Source organism: Mastomys coucha, unplaced genomic scaffold, assembly GCF_008632895.1.
Source record: "Mastomys coucha isolate ucsf_1 unplaced genomic scaffold, UCSF_Mcou_1 pScaffold14, whole genome shotgun sequence".
In the NCBI taxonomy this organism is placed as follows: domain Eukaryota; kingdom Metazoa; phylum Chordata; class Mammalia; order Rodentia; family Muridae; genus Mastomys; species Mastomys coucha.
Window position 1 is genome coordinate 35,936,981 of NW_022196896.1, and position 17,620 is coordinate 35,954,600.

The following is a 17,620-nucleotide window of genomic DNA, read 5'->3' on the forward strand; positions in this document are numbered from 1 at the left end:
CTAGAATCCTCTGTAGGGCTGGATTAGTAGATACATATTGTTTAAATTTGGTTTTGTCATGCAATATTTTGGTTTCTCCATTTACAATGAGTGAGAGTTTTGTTGGGTATAGTAGCCTGAGCTGGTATTTGTGTTCCCTTAGAGTCTGCATGACCTCTGTCCTGGATCTTCTAGCTTCTAGAGTCTGTTGAGAAGTCTGGTGTAATTCTGATAGGTCTGCCTTTATATGTTACTTGGCCCTTTCTTTTCATTTTTAATGTCTATTTTTTTTATTATATTTCAACACAATATATATTTTTATACCAATCATAAGAATGGTGGATGTGTGATTAAATGAACATAAATAGATAAAGTCTTTTTGTTTGTTGGTTTGTTTTGTTTTTAGTAGAGCTTTAAAATCTTGACTCTTACTGTTGTATAAACCCAAAATAAGGACAATTTTTATACGTTGGAGTTCATTGTAAGAAGGCATTGTAATAAGTACTACAATGCCTCTCACATCATCAAATGATTTTACCTGCGTAGTAGCAAAGCTAAGAGTTGAGAGTTCTGCTATGCCAAGGAATGAACTGTCGGCACGATTACTTGGATACAGATTTCCTGCTGTGGTCAAAGCTATTTGATTGGAGTGATTGTCATCATTCTCCACCCACAGAAAATAGGTTACATTCATTTAAGAATTGGTGTGTGTATTAAGATGGTCTATCCATGAATTCATTCATTAACTGTTTCAATGAACAATGTTTCTGTTTGGACATTGGCACAGACATTAGGTGAGGGTAAGATTCTGGTTCATTGGCTGTGATGATTTTCAAAAGCATTCATCTCAGAAAAAGAGTAACTTACAAGTTCCTTTTCTTCAAAATTGATACAATAGTTATAAATATCAAGTAAAGCATTCAATCTCATTCTTTGTTGTTCTCTTACAAGCCACCTCCCAAGTTAATTGTCTGTGTTTCTTTTGGCTGTATGAATAATTTTGAAATATATAAGCTATTCTGAAAACCATAGTATAGTGTAAGAACATCAAATAAAAAATCTTACTAATAGAGAGGCTGAGATAGGAGAAGCATAATTTCATGACCGTCGTGTGGTACACAGCAAGACACTGTCATGTACAAACAAGCAGAAAGTATATGGATTGGACAATATTGGACCTATTTCTCCAATTACCAAATTAGAGAGACCACTGGATGACAGCCAACAAATTTCTAATTACTCATATTTTTAGATTTCAATTGACTAGGATATGTTGGTAATATTAATATTCAAATTAATATATTAAGAAAAAGTAATTGTCACTTTCTATTATTTTTATTGTTAGAGGTGGCATGTATGTTTGTGTGGGTTTGTTGAAAGATTACTTTCTTGCTTCTTCTATGGTTTAGTTTCACTCCTTGTCTTGGTGTTTTCCATCTATTATCCTTTGTAGGGCTGGATTTATGGAAAGATATTTTGTAAATTTGGTTTTGTCATGGAATATCTTGTTTTTTCCATCTAAGGTAATTGAGAGTTTTGCTGGGTATAGTAGCCTGGGCTGGCATTTGTGTTCTCTTAGGGTCTGTATGATATCTGCCCAGGATCTTCTAGCTTTCATAGTCTTTGATGAGAAGTCTGGTGTTATTCTGATAGACCTGCCTTTATATGTTACTTGACCTTTTTCCCTTACTGATTTTAAAATCCTTTCTTTGTTTAGTGCATTTGGTGTTTTTATGTAGGATGCCGTCCCGCAGCTCCTACTTGCGTGGGGTTCCACGAACCGAGGATTTGGAAACCTGCAATGGGTGGCAGAGAAAAGAGACACGACGCCAGGAGAAAGGTTCTCATCAAGGCGTAACTTTACTTAGTGAACACGGAATATATATACTTAGATAAGCACAGGCATGCATATTACATTCAGGTGAGAACAGACATTCGGCAGGATCAAAGCTAAAACTCTAACACAAAGGATTCCAGGACAGGATAGAGAGATCAAAGGTTCACGGCTTCCTAGGGAACTGGTTTCTGGTCCCGATTCATTAACATGGGCTCCAAACCCCCAGCGAGTTGAGTCTCTGGTTTCGGTTTCAGTGGGCACAGCAGGGCTCCCACATTTTTATTATTATGTGACAGGAGAAATTTCTTTTCTGGTCCAGTCTATTTGGAGTTCTATAGGCTTCTTGTATGTTCATGGGCATCTCTTTCTTTAGGTTAGGGAAGTTTTCTTCTATAATTTTGTTAAAGATATTTACTGGCCCTTTAAGTTGGGAGTCTTCACTCTCTTCTATACCTATTATCTTTAGGTTTGGTTTTCCCATTATGTCCTGGATTTCCTGGATGTTTTGGGTTAGGACCTTTTTGGTTTTTATTGCATTTTCTTTGACTTTTGTGTCAATGTTTTCTATGGTATCTTCGGCCCCTGAGATTCTCTTTTATATCTCTTGTATTCTGTTGGTGATGTTTGCATCTATGACTCCTGATCTCTTTCCTAGGTTTTCTAACTCCAGGGTTGTTTACCTTTGTGATTTCCTTATTGTTTCTAGTTCTACTTTAAGATCCAGGATGGTTTTGTTTGTTTTCTTCGCCTGTTTGATTGTGTTTTCCTGTAATTCTTTAATGGATTTTTGTGTTTCCTCTTTAAGGGCTTCTAGCTGTTCATCTGTGTTCTCCTGTATTTCTTTAAGGGAGTTATTTATGTCCTTGTTAAAGTCCTCTATTATCATCAGTGAGAAGTAATTTTAGATCTGAATCTTGATTTTCCAGTGCAATGATGTGTCCAGGACTTGCTATGGTGGGAGAAGTGGGTTCTGATGATGCCAAGTAACCTTGGTTTCTGTTGCTTATGTTCTTATGCCTGCCTCCCACCATTTGTTTATCTCTAAGTGCTAACTGCCCTGGCTATATCTGAGTGGAGCTCGTCCTTCCTGTGATCCTGATTGTGTCAGAAGTCCTCAGAGTCAAGCTGTCTCTGTGATCCTGTGATTCTGGGATCCTGTGATCCTGTGATCCTGAGTTCCTGGGTGTGTGTCAGCCTCTTGGGAGTCAAGCTGTCTCTGGTACCCTGAGATTCTGGTATGACCAAGCTTCTGCGATCCTGTGGTCCTGGGAGTGTTAGAGTGCTTGGGAGTGGAGCTTCCTCTGGGTGTTGTGGTGTTGGCTGCTGAGTTTGCACCCAAGGTCTGCTCAGGATACAGACCCAGATCTGAAGGAACCCATGCCACTATTCTGGCAGTGTTCTTGCATGCCTGAGTCCTGCTGGTCCCCATTTCTCCTAGGAGACCTACAGATTGTGCAGTGTTGATAGAGAGGAGCAGACATGCATGTGTAGACCAGTAGGGAATAGTGTTCATGCAGAGGGGAGGGTCTCATGACTGTTGGGCATCTTGGGGGTCTCAGCTGCTGTAGTTATTTAGCTGGGTGTCCTACCTGCTTCCCTGGCTATAGCAGATCTCCTAGGAGACCTGCAGATGTGCAGTGTTGAGAGAGTGGGACAGACATTCAGATCTGCCCTGGCACAGGTTTAGACTGGAAGGGAAATTGCATTCTGAAGAAACCTCTCATAGGACAAAATATGAAAGAGATCTGTACTGGCTGGTTTTGTGTGTCAACTTGACACAGGCTGGAGTTATCACAGAAGGGAGCTCCAGTTGGGGAAGTGCCTCCATGAGGTCCAGCTGTGGGGCATTTTCTCAATTAGTGACCAAGAGGGTAGGGTCCCTTGTGGGTGGTGCCATCCCTGGGCTGGAGGTCTCGGGCTCTATAAGAGAGCAGGCTGAGCAAGCCAGGGGAAGCAAATCAGTAAAGAACATCCCTCCATGGTCTCTGCATCAGCTCCTGCTTCCTGACCTGCTTGAGTTCCAGTCCTGACTTCCTCTGGTGATCAACAGCCATGTGGAAGTGTAAGCTCAATAAACCCTTTCCTCCCCAACTTGCTTCTTGGTCATGATGTTTGTGCAGGAATAGAAACCCTGACTAAGACAAGATCTTTGCCATTTTTACCTGTGAGAAGGTCTTTGCCTACTTAACCTGTGCAGCCTGGGAAGCAGCTGTGCATCTTTACTCCTGTTGGGCAGTGGGCAGTTGATCCCTATCTCTCTTGCCCTCCAGGAGGTATTGATGCTGTTGACCCCCACACCTTCATTACGTGAACCCCTAATGTCCATTCCTAATTTTACTTGTTTCTCTGACAAGCTTTCACTCATCCAAGGTTTCATTCTTTCTTTTGGAGTTTCCCAGAAACCTCACTGTGTAACCACATTCCCTTTTCTTGTTTCACTTGTTGCCTCTAAGGGACACTTCCTTTCCTCCTCCTTCCCTTACTCTACATTCACATAACCATGTGTTTTGTATCTTCAAACCTTATACCTAACATTTTCTCATAGAAACCTATGTCCTACCTTCACAGCTATTATCTATTCTTTATTTCTGGCCCCAATGATAATTACCATCTTTGGCAACTGTGGGGTGGGTAAACTGAGGCAGCCAGCTTAGGGGGGGAGATCATTACTCCAGATACTGGCAAAGGCTGCTGTTAATGGCAGCCAGCATTTAGAGAAATTACTCATCAGAGATTACTCTGAGGGAAGACAGATTAATTTGCTGGGTGGCACTCCCTGTGGCCAGTGAAAACTCTGAAATCTTAACTTCTTGGGGCTGGTGAGAAAGAGAAGTAAAGATAGAAAATTCACACATACACACACACACACACACACACACACACACACACTGAGTGAATGAAGCAAAAGGAAGACTCCAATAACCTCATAGATGCAAAAACATACATCCATGCACATATACATATATACATGCATGCATACATACATGCCTACAGACCTATAGGCAGACATATGCACATATATTGAATGGTTAGAGCAAAGTTCCAGGAAGCAGGTTCCAAGCATTTCACATATATACACACAATTGGTCAATAGAGCAAGCTCTAACACACACCCAGACAAGCTTTACATGTATATATACATACAGATTTGATGGATGGAACAACTTTCCAACACATTGTCACACATACAAATGCATAGTTGATAAGCAGAAGGAACAATGTTCCAAACCTCACACTTTATTTTTTTCTTCCATAGCAAATGTATCTCAGCAAATCTTTTAAGCATTTTAGAAAATTACAATGTGATTACATTCTAGTTTTCCTCTAGTGAATGGCTATGAAAAAATCAGTATGCTTCCCAATACCTTTACAAGAAATAACACTATGTAGTTCAGGTAAAGAAGACCAATTATTCCTAAAAACCCATGTGTATTTGTAACTTAAACAAACTTGTTTTAAATTAACAAAGTATAAGCAAGCAAGGTAGTTCCTTCAGGCAGCCATTTCTAGTTACAAAGAAAGAAGTTATTATTTTATTACTTATCTTTAAAAGTAATCTTATAAGAATCTTAAATGAATCAAAAATCTAAATTTTTATATAAAAATAGGTCATATCTACTTCAAATCCTCAGAATGCACATCTACTAATCAGCAAATTTTTTTGTTAGATATTTTCTTTATTTACATTTCAAATGATATCTCCTTTCCCGTTTCCCCTCAAAAAAAAAAAACAAAAAAACAAAAAAAAACAAAAAAAAAAACCTTGTTCCCTCCTCCTTCCCCCTGCTCACTAACTCACCCTCTCCTGTTTCCTGGCCCTGGCATTCCCCTACACTGGGGCATAGAATCTTCACAAGACAAAGGGCCTCTTCTCCCATTAATGAGTGACTAGGCCATCCTCTGCTGCATATGCAGCTGGAGCCTTGAGTCCCACCATGTGTACTCCTTGATTGATGGTTTAGTCCCTGGGAGCTCTGAGGGTACTAGTTAGTTCATATTGTTGTTCGTCCTAAGGCGCTGCAAACCATAATGCTCCTTGGGTCCTTTCTCTAGCTCCTTCATTGGGGACCCTGTGCTCAGTCCAATGAATGGCTGTGAGCCTCTACTTTTATATTAGTTGGGCACTATCCGAGCCTCTCAGGAGACAGTTATATCAGGCTCCTGTCAGCCAGCACTTGCTGGTATCCACAATAGTGTCTGGGTTTGCTGATTGAATATGGGAAGGATTCCCAGGTGGGGCAGTCTCTAGATTGTCCTTCCTTTAGTCTCTGCTCCATAGTTTGTCCCTACAACTCCTTCCATGGATATTTTGTTCCCCCTTTTAAGAAGGAACAAAGTATCCACACTTTGAGTTTCTTGTGTTTTGTGGATTGTATTTTGTGTATTCTGATCTTCTGAGCTAATATCCACTTATCAGTGAGTGCATACTACGTGTGGTCTTTTGTGATTGGGTTACCTCACTCAGGATTATATTCTCCAGATCCATCCATTTTCCTAAAAATTTCATAAATTCATTGTTTGTAATAGCTGAGTAGTACTCCATTGTGTAAATATACCACATTTTCTGTATCCATTCCTCTGTTGAAGGACATCTGGGTTGTTTCCAGCTTCTGGCTATTATAAATAAGGCTTCATCAGCAATTCTTATTAAATTATATCAGGAAGCTAAGGACAAAAATTGGTATAAGAAATCAATCATCAATGAGAGTCAAGTCAGTTTGTTCCCTGATCATAAAAGGTCCCCAGTTTAACTAATAAGAGTGTGCCTTTGTGAACTTAGATTCTTCCCCAAGATTTTCTACATCAAAGTCAGTAGCAAAAACATCTCAATCTAACTTCACTAACAATTTTATTTTTCCAACTATTTTCTAAGGTTAGTGGTCATTGATGACAATCTACATCTCTAAGTTTTTCTTTTTTTTTTTTTTTCACTTATATTCATATCTTCTCTTCCACTCTTTTCCACTTTACTTTCCTGTTCTTTATCAGTTTCAGGCTTTGTCAGAGACTTGCCTTCTGCTTTTTTGGCTTCTTTTTCTCCCATGGCGTCATAAACCTGTTCTCTCAACTCTTCCCTTGCTTCCTCATCTACATTATCATTATTTTCTACCAAAGATTCATCTTCTCTTTTTTCTCCTTCTTCCTCTTCTACATGTACTCCTTCTAAGGCATTTCCCAACCCTCCATTCTCCATTCTGGCCAACTCCAGAACTGACTTCCCATAAAAAAGGAAGGCTTCTCCACACTCATTAGCTGTTTCTCCATACTTCTTACCTAAAAGACTAGCTGCTTCCAGGAATGCATTAACAGCTGCTGGAATGTCACCCATCACCAGATGTTTCTGTCCTAATCCCAGTAGTTTCTTAGCTTCACTATCCACATCCAGACTCTCCATTTTATCTGCAGAGGTAGAAGGAGCAGGAGCATCTTCAATTCTGTCAGCGGAAACCGGCTCCGCGGCGATGGCAGCAGTGGCTGTAGACTCTGGTCATCATTCCCCTGAGGTGCTGGGCCAGTGGGCAGACTACTGCCTGCGAAGAGAATGAGACAGTTCCGGACAACACAGACTTACTCAGGGAGAGAAAATGGCAGATTGTCTAAGTTCTTCTCTAGGGTGGTGATTGAATCATCAATCTGTTCCTGCAGCAATGCCTAAAAGAGATCAATCCTTATTATTGTGAGTGGCAGACATACAGCCCAGTGAGGGGCTGGGAGTCCCATTAAAGTTTCAATACAATTTATAGATGAAGAGGGTTATGAGGGCAGCAAGTAGAGCAGTACTCCATAACAGCCTGAAGTCCTCAGGACACATGGTCCTCAGAGTCGCGCATACGTCCATTGTGGCGGTGGTGAGTAGTGAGTAGTGAGTAGTGAGCTGAATTCCATGACTTCTAAAGCCCATTGTCATTCTTCCTGCATGGCCTTCAGCATCCCAATAAACACAAACTTTTGTTTCTTGGACATTGTGCTGTCTTAATCCCCTTTCTATTGCCACAAGGCACATAAACAAACAAACACCATGACTAAGTAAAGTGTTTACAGTATCAGAAGGTGAGTCTATGCCCTATTGCCATACATCTTAAAAATATACCCTATCTACCACCCCAGTAAAACTGTAGAAGTAATTTAAACACTGAACATATTATAGTCAGGTCACTCCTTAACACCACATGCTTCTTTATATCAGCTGAGAATCATAGAAGCAACATATCTCAGTAGTAAGGTCCATCCAACACTCAGTACCATTTGCAATTAAAGGACCAAGGCTTTCCTGTTAACAAATCTGACTCCAGGGTTAGGACAGCAATAGGGTAGGTAGTTACACTGGATGAGCCTAGAGACTACAGGAGAGCCAGAAAATAGAAAGCAGTATACAAAATGGTAAAACTCTTACAATGTCAAACATGGCAAACAACAAAATGGCCCAAACTGGATCCCTTTTATGTCATCAAGAGAATAAAGAGAACAGTGTTAGAATGCAATCCAATGTCCACATTGGTATGAATAGATAACCACCTGAGGGGAGAGATATGGTACTATCTTCTATCTCTGGAGCTTCATATGACCATCATCTTGTAAAGAGTCCTGTGAAGCTGAACCAAGGGTCCCTCTTTCATGCTCTGACCTTACTTTAACTAGCTACATATAGAGTTACCCTATTTCCCAATAGAGTCATGTTCCCAGATGCAAAGGCCTAGAACATGTTTGGGGAAAATATACAGTTCAACTCATATGGGAATCTGAGCCTACTAAACAAACTGAATTTTATGATGATAGTCTATTACAATTCTTTGGAAAAGAGACCAGCATTGGTCAAGTTGGCTACTATGTTCTGTAAAGATCTACCTATCTACAAAGTTCCTCCAATGAAAGGTCCTCTAAATAGAATGTTTCATATTCACTGTTACTGTTTTACCATTTAACAGTTCCAAACATTTACATAATATAAAACTTGTTCCAGGTCAGTTAGACTATTTCAGAGTGTTTTGTTCACAATAGTTAGGCTTGTACTTGTTTTCTAAAAGCTTTTGAAAACAACAATAATTATTTGAGAAATCCTTTTCTCCTCACAACTATCCTAACAGAGATAGAGTTCCTAATACTATGAAAATCAGAAAATTTAAGATCTCTATTAGTTTTAAGAGAGTATTTATTTTCATTTTAGTTTTTCTTTGGCAAATTCATATACAAACACATGCATGTTGATTATATTCACTCTATTTCTCTCTCTACCTCATACAGAACACCCCATCCTTCTCTCAGCTTTAAGAGTGCTATATTTTTTTAGTCATTTTTATGTATAAGGGTGTCCTGCTTCTATGAGGGTGCTCCCCCACACACCCACACACTCCTGTCTTCCTGCCCTGGCATTCCCCTACACTGAGGCATCGAACACCCTCAGCCCTAAGGGCCTCTCCTCCCACTGATGTCCCATAAGGCCATCTTCTGCCACATGTGTGGCCAGTGCCATGTGTATTCTTCTTTTGATGGTCCAGTCCCTAGGAGCTCCTGGGGGTCTGGCCTGTTGACACTGTTGCACCCTCCATGGGGCTGCAAATGCTCTCAGCTCCTTCAGTCCCTTCTCCAACTTCTTAAGATGGCATATTTGAATCAGAAGTGTGATTTTTTTGATTAGGTTGGCCAGCCAGCCAGTGAGTACTCATGGCTTGTCTATTCCCCTCAGTGATGGGGTTATAGGTTTGAACATCAACAATAAGCATTTTACTTGGGATCTAAAGATTTGAACTTAGGTCTTAATGCTTGCACAGTAAATGTCCTTATGCATTTAGCTCCAAACAACATGTTTTTCATTATGTCCAAAATGCCAGTGTTCACTGTCATGTAGAAGCAAAGCTTGGATCCCTGAACAATTGCCTTCTTCCCATTCTCACACTCATGCTCTGAGCTTATACACTGCTAGCAAAGGTAGCTTTTCTACAAGAAGGGTTCTCACACATCCCTCACCTCCTAGGATATAAAGGACTATCACTTCTGCTGTGACTCAATCAACATTGCTCAGTCTCCATGAACTCTGATTCATCTAGGGGTGACAAATGTGCCTTTCATGCCTCATTCATAGTATGTGTGGTTTATAAAGAAGTCAATATGTAAGGAAAATATCATACGTCTAAATGTGCAACTGGTAGGGCCAGTGAGAGGGCAGAGTGAATAAGGGTGTTTGCTGTCAAGCCTGATGATCTGAATTTGATATTTGGGATACATATGCTAGAAGGAGAGAACAAAACTCTGTAATTTGTCCTCTGACCATATACATCCTATGTCACACATACCAGCATACACAAAATAAAGAAGTGCAAATCTTGGGGGAAGGTTGTTTGTTTTGCAAGAAAAAAGTAAATATACAACTGGAAACAGACCCCAAGGCTTAAGTATTCATTAAGTTTATTTTCTTTTCTATTACATGAATGTGTGTGCTCCTAGTGGATTTTATAAACTGCATTTTTGGATGGCATGTCTTAGTGAGTACCAGGGAAGTCTGAAGTGGAGTCTGTTCTTTAAGTTGAGTCTCATTCCAAGCTAAAGTTATGTAAGCAGGTCAATCTTATGAATGACCTCAAGAAGATCTTAGCTTCCCTTCATCTGGCTGCTGTTCTGGAGAAAGAATTATAGGGAGGACAAGACAGGTTAGGAATCTGTTATCTAGTCACAGTCATAGAACTATGAAGTATCTGGGCCACCCAGAGTTAGGAGACAATAGGAATGCAAGAACCCAGATGAATATTTGGAGATGGAGTATGCAAATTCTGGTGGAGTGGAGAGGAAAAAGTGCAGTTAAGCATAACTTCTTGATGTAACCCATTGTCTTAGTTTGGCTTTTATTCCTGTGATGAGATAATGTGATCACAGCAACTCTTAAGAAGGAAAACATTTAACTGGGGGTGACTTACAGTTCAAAGGTTTAGTTCATTATAGTCATCTTGGGAAGCATAGTGGCACCTAGACAGACATGGTACTAGAGAGGTAGCTGAGAGTCTACAGTTAGATCAACAGGCAGCAGGAAGAGCAAGTCAATCCTTGGACCTGGCTTGGACCTTCTGAGACCTTAAAACCCATGCCCTAGTGACACACTTCCTTCAACAATGCCACACTTACTTCAACAAGGCCACACTTTTGAATAGTGCCACTCCTTGAGGGCTTATTGAGGGCTATTGTCATTCAAAACAACAGAGCTATGCAATGGTTAAAAGAATACTGTTATTCTCTGAGCCTGAGAAACAGAGTTGGGCATCCAGAAAGTCCAGCATTCAGTTGTATCTCTACATTGGTGAGTGGTCTGTAGGGTTCCCTTGGGGAGTTGTAGAGCAAGCAGGAAGTTCTGCTAGAGTTCTAGAGCCCTGGGAAATCATTAGAACCAAAGCAAGGTATTTGAGATCAACTATGACCCCTACATGTGAAAGAACCCCAGAGCAGGGGAGACCCTCACTCAAGCCTCAGGATGATGCGACCACCCAATAACTCACAAGAGACCGATCTTGCTGCAATAACATGAGGTTTATTTGGGATAAGCCAGATCTGGGGTCGAACACGTAGCCTGGCAGGCCAGAGGGGTTCGACCCCGAACACAAGAAGTGAGGGGCATTTAAAGGGAAATATCACAAACTAGGGGGGGGGGTGAGAGGGTTACCAAGGAAACATAACATAAAAACAGTGGAAAATTCCAAAGGGACCCAACCCCTGGTTGAGTCAGGGTCATAAGTAAAACATTGTCAAGAGGAATGCAGTTTGGTCAATGCTATCTTCTTTAAGGCTGACCGCTATCCTGTTCCTTATTCTGGGCAATGCTATCTTCTTAATGGCTGACTGCTATCCTGTTCCTTATTCTGGGCCCTAGCTGGAGGGGGTCTCTGTGACCAACAAGTTCCTGACCCATCCACATTCCTGGCTCGTTACAAAGACTTCCTATGCCTTCTTTAAGTAAAGGTTATACAGTATACATTAATGAATCTCCATTAACATGCTTTTTCCAAATTTCTAAATTCAGTCTTTCACATGTATCTATTTGTTTAGTGCTATATTTATGTATTAATATATTTTATTATTATTTTATGTTTTAATATTTATGTTTTAATAGTGGAAATCTACCCTAGCAATTACAAAGCCTTTTTTTTCTTCTCAGAAATATTTCCAAGAGACTTGACATTAAAAGACAAATTCATAAAGCATTTCACAGGTAAGCATATACTTTATCAGTTACAAAAAAAATACTTTATATAAAATCCAGGCTTAGAAAATGGAGCTATGGAGATTAATGTTGAGAAGACACTTGTAGTTCAGCTGTGTTTTAATCAACTGCTATTAACTTGTATGAACCAGAACTCAATAAGCAACAGAATATAAAGGATGTTTTAGAGAAAAATAGGAAGGATGATTTACTAACAATCATATGACTTAGGATTTCATTGCTGTAAAGAGACTCCATGACCAAGGCAACTCTTATAAAGGAAAATATTTAATTGGGACTGGCTTACAGTTTGAGAGGGTCAGTTCATTATTATCATCACAGTGAGAAGCATGGCAGAGTACAGGAAGACATGATTCTGGAGGAGCTGAGAGTTCTATACCAGGCTGCAGCAGCAGGAGAATGTGTGACACACTGAGTAGAGCTTGAGCAGAGGAGACCTTAAATCCTGCCCCTATAAAGACATACTTCCTTCAGCAAGGCCACACCTACTCTAAAACTGCCACTTCCTTGTCTGCAGGTGTCTCTGTATGTTACTCAGCAGCATCACTTGAAAGTTAACAGATGGATGTGTTTGCACTGAACTGTAATTTTAGTACTTCAGCTGGGAAGACAGGAGGATCGGGATATATGACCCCTTGTCTCAGATAAAAAAAACTAAATTAAATATGATAACTAACAGATACAACTCTCAGATTTGATTAAGGAGAAAAAACATATAAGGAAAACTATGTCTTTCTCCTTCTACAAGCCTGGGATATAAAATAGTAAAAGACAGCTGAGATTATTAGCTGCAGAGAAATGATAGCAGTATGTGCATATAATCCTATGCTTTTCTAGAACTTGGACGATAAATTGTTTGAAAATGATTCACAAAGTTAATATGAAGAGCAGACTGTGTCATAAGCCACTCTAGTATCTGTCCTTATGAGTGGCATAGACTATATCTACAAAACACTTCACCACCTAAGAAGACATTGCAGAAAGGAAGTGGAATGATTGAAGAGCTTGAGGATCAAGAACCTTGCTATGAGACTGTGTTTCCTTATGAAATGAGAAGCTGCACCAATGAAACTATAAGCTGAACAAAGAGGACACCAAAAAATATACCAAACTGCCTGGGGGAAATGCTCACAAAATTTCAATCCTGCACAGAGAACTACAGGCAAATGAAGAAAGTTGGGAACAATAGCTTAGCCCTCACCTGGGAATAACACACCAATTGGTTGTCCGTTGACAAACAATAAACTCAGAAAACATCATATAAGTAGCTTATATGGACTCAAAAAGTTATATTTAGGGATATGCATATACATGTGAATATATATATATGTATATGTATATGTATATCTATATCTATCTATATATATACATACATATATACGCAATAGCAATTGATGAAAAATGAGGCCATTTGAAGGAGAAATGGATAAGGGTATATGAAACTGTTTGGAAGGAGGAAAGTGAAGAGAGAAATGTTATAATTAAACTGCAAGTTCAAAAATAAACAAAGAAGCATCCTGAGAGATGGGAGGAGGGGGGAGTGTGATAGATGTTCTTCTGTTGTAGCCGTCCAGCAGCCATGGATGAACTGGGTTACCTGAAAGGGAGGTTGGAAATGAAAAAGGAATGGGGTGCGAGAGAAGGATGAAGCCAAGAGAAAGGTTTCTGATCAAAGATCAAAGTTTAATTTCCAGCACTGCGTTTATGTAAAGAAAGCCCACAGACACCATCCTTTGTTTCAGCTGAATGAGTGGCAAAGCAAGCTCAGCAGGAGGTCAACTCCTCAAAGCTCCCTTAGGAAATTGCAAAAGCTGTGAGGCCCAGAGACTCCATCTAGGTTGTAAAACCATTAGGGGTTTGTTTAGCCTACTGAAGGCTGGGGGAAGGGCACAATCTGTCTCCTGTTTATAAAACCTCGATGCTGTCCTTGCTGAAATGCAGTCTAAATCCTTCAGTGTGTCCCTGAGGGCTGTTGGCCATCTGATTTATTCACACACCTTTCCAATCCACTGGCCAAATGCAGTCCTTCCTAAGTTGACCCTCCATCCCCATTGCATCCACACCATCTGCTTGGCCTCTCCCACTGTAGCCGGGCTCAGTGCCTTCCTCGTGACCATGCTCATCTCCTTTAAAACACATTCCACTTCTACTGCAAGCCTTCTCAGATGATCCGGTGGATTGATCAGGCATGGCCCCCATAGACTAAGGCTAGGTATGTGGCAGGGTTGTCCCGGCAGGGAGGCCCAGAGGGGCCTTTGTGTGAAGCTGTGAAAGTGAAATCTGGATTGCCTTGGAGACCCCAAGTGGTTAGAAACACCAGAGCCATGAGATACCTGCCAAGAAAAGCTGCTAACAGGGAGTGGAACCAGCCCAAGAGAAAGAAGTGGCCCGAGTGTTGGGGAGCTGACTGTAGGCAAGGTGGAAGGAGAAACGTTTCTGTGCAGTTTCAAAGCCCTTTGAGATAATCTTTATACTAATAAGCACATGTTGCTTTAAGTAAAATAGATGTCATTACTAGAACTGTTACTTCCCATTAAGTAAAAAAAAAAAAAAAATCAAAGCCACTCTGTCTTGGTTGGCTCTTTGCAGAATTTCCTTCAGCCTGGGTTCCATGATGTGAGATACTGAGAATGTGGAGTGAGCTTAGATCAAAGTTCACTGCCTCCCACAGAGTCTGGGTGAAGGAAGGAATTCTCAGGCCAGTTCTTTAAAGAACAGGAAGGATGGAAACTACAGTTACATGATCTCCATCTATAGAGTGCTAGCAATTTGTTTGGAAGATAGGACTCTGTTTATAATAAGCGTTCTTTCCCGTTTTCCAGGGCCTGTCACATTTTCAGCTGAATGTAGCAAACACTTCCACCGACTTTATCACAATACCCGGGATTGCTCCATGCCAGCTTGTAAGTTGCCTAGGCAAACTTTAGGAAAATAAAAAGTTATCTATCAAGAAATGAATAAAATTTCATGTTTCAACAGTCTTTGGGTGGGACATAATAGACTAAACATTGGATGAGATGCTATTTATAACCTTTCAGTACTCAAGATTGTGTGGACTGTTGAAACTATAAGGAATGAGAGATCATATTCTGCTTGGGAATATTTCCAAATCTAAAAACAGCCAGATTTTCCTAAAGACCAGAATGTTTGTCAGGACAGGCACCATCCATCATTATTCAAATTCCTTGGCATAAATACAGTACTTTTTTATATAAATGAAAAACAGTGAGCTGTCTATGAAGTGTAAGTCAACATCTCTTCCTAAGTTATTTTGAAATAAATGCTGTTTATATCATGTCATTTATACAGTGTGTGCTGGGTTTTTGTGAATGATGATAGCCTGTTGAGCAATGAGCTCTTTTGAACACTTAAGTTACTGGAGTTAATAATTCCAAAGTTAGAACTAAAGGGCTATCGTTCAAAACTCCCAGTTATGATACTATATAGTTAGCTTAATTACCTGTTTCAAATTCCTTTCTAAATCTAAAAACTCCTTTTAAAGTGAGTAACGTTTGAGCATTGTGTTTTCTGTCAGCTAGATGACCTTGAGGAGTATGTAACTTTACTTAAGATGTTGAGTTAGATTTTTATATTTTTTCAAAAAAAAAAAAAACCCTTACATTTAATGACTAGAAAAAAAATTAAGCATACCATTCTTATTCTACTTCTCTTCTCTGTTGCTATGATAGAACACTGACCAAGAGTGATTGGGGAAGAAAGATTTATTTCAGCTTACACTTTCATATCACAGTCCGTCATTGATGGGAGCCAAGGTAGGAACTTCAAAGCCAGAACTGAAGCATAGGCCATGGAGGCATGTTGCTTACTGGCTTATTCCACATGGCTTTCTTGTATATCCCAGAACTACCTTTCCAAGGGTGGCACCACCTTCAGTGGTCTGGGCCCTCCCATATCAGCCATTAACCAAGAAAACTCCCCATAGATGTATCTACAGGACAATCTAACAGAGAGAATTCCTCAAGTAAGTTTCCTCTTTCCAGTTGACTCTAGTTTGTATCATGTTGACAAAATGAAATGAAACAAAACATAACAAACAAACATACAAAAACAACTCAATTAACCAGCCAAAACCTCAAGGCAAAGGCACTGGATGAAAGGGCAGTTTGGGGAGTTAAACTCTTAGCTGCTAAGAGATAAGTCACATTTGAAGCTGTGTGTTCATCTTTAAAGTGAAGGCATCAAATTTCCAAATGTCTTCAGAGGAATGAATAACAAAACCCATTGTTAAGCATCTAATATGCTAGGTGCTTTTAAAAGTATGGTTGTTGCATGAATCAATGACAATGTTATTTCTTTTGAATCTATAGCAATTAATTATATGTATTATTACATTTAAATGGTTTTTGTAGATTATAAAAGATGTGCTAGATTGCTGACAAGATTAGCTGTGAGTCCGCTGTGCTCCCAGACCTAGGGAACTTGTGCTGTAAGTATTTATCTGTCGTCTGTCTGTTCATTTATTTCTTTGTTTTTATTATTCTAATAGTTTAATCTGTTCCTCATTTCCTTTCCTCCCACTCACTTTCTCCTCTCTGTGGTGATGGGGATCAAATACAGGGTCTGTACACAGGAGGGAAGTGTTCCCGCTACCACTGAGTTGTACCAGCAACCCTATGAGTCTGTCTCTAGAATGCTGCCTGTAATCCCAAATTCAAAATTCTGGCACTCAGGAGACTAGGTCAGGAGAGTCTGAGGGTGACCTGCATTACTTTATTAATGAGCCGGTGTCTCAGACAACAACAACAACAACAACAAAAAACAAAAAACAAAAAACAAAAAAACAAAAACAAAACCTCAATCAAAAAAAAAATGCCAATAGAAAAATTTGAAGAGTACAAGAAGCTGGGGAGCTAACCTTAGCATAACACAACAGCTGCTGAACTTACTAATGGATTTTTTACTCTAGTTCAAACTTTATCTCAATGTGCCATTTTGCTGAATTAATTTAAAATGTCATCTAAACAGTTAAGTTAGGGAATATAAATAGTTTCTCTCAAACCCATACCTGACCTTAGTGGTCAAAAAGACTTCAACAGTTTTCAGTCTCATTTTACTATTATACAGGAGCATTCCATAGATACACAGGTGAACAACTGTTAACAGGTTCATATTAAATAATCAAATACCTAATAAAGAAAATAATAGGCTTTAATACTTTAATTTACATAGTACACATTAAAAAAAAACATAGAAATATTGGCAAGATAGGAGAACAATTAGGTGGTCATGGCAGTGTACGCTATAATCCCAGCACTGGAGAAATAGAGGCAAGAATGAGTTCAAGTCCAGCCTGGACAATATAGCAAAGCCCGTCTCAAAAACAAACAAGAGTCATAATTACAGACAGTTGCTGCCATGTAGGTGCTGGGAACTGAACCTGAGTCTTCTGGGATAACAGCCAGTGTTCTTAACCACTGAGCCATCTCTCCAACCCTGATAAATTATAACTCTAGCTTATAAATGTAGACTCTACACAAAACACTGAGAGAAACTAATGTTTTTGCTACATGATTGTTTATAATCTCTGTTCTTTCCCAGTGTGATACAAAGTCAATTGGCGGTGGGGGTGGGGGGGGGGG

General features: G+C 39.8%; 1 protein-coding gene across 1 annotated transcript in view; it reads left to right on the forward strand.

Annotated features, from left to right (window-relative positions):
- The window catches only part of Alkal1 (ALK and LTK ligand 1), a 35,718-nt gene that overhangs the window by 14,626 nt on the left and 3,472 nt on the right, over positions 1-17,620 (forward strand). The window contains exons 2-4 of the mRNA XM_031368790.1: positions 11,955-12,008; positions 14,843-14,923; positions 16,391-16,467. Coding sequence (XP_031224650.1) covers positions 11,955-12,008; positions 14,843-14,923; positions 16,391-16,455 — 200 coding nt within the window. The 3' untranslated portion in view covers positions 16,456-16,467. The remainder of the gene's footprint in view (positions 1-11,954; positions 12,009-14,842; positions 14,924-16,390; positions 16,468-17,620) is intronic.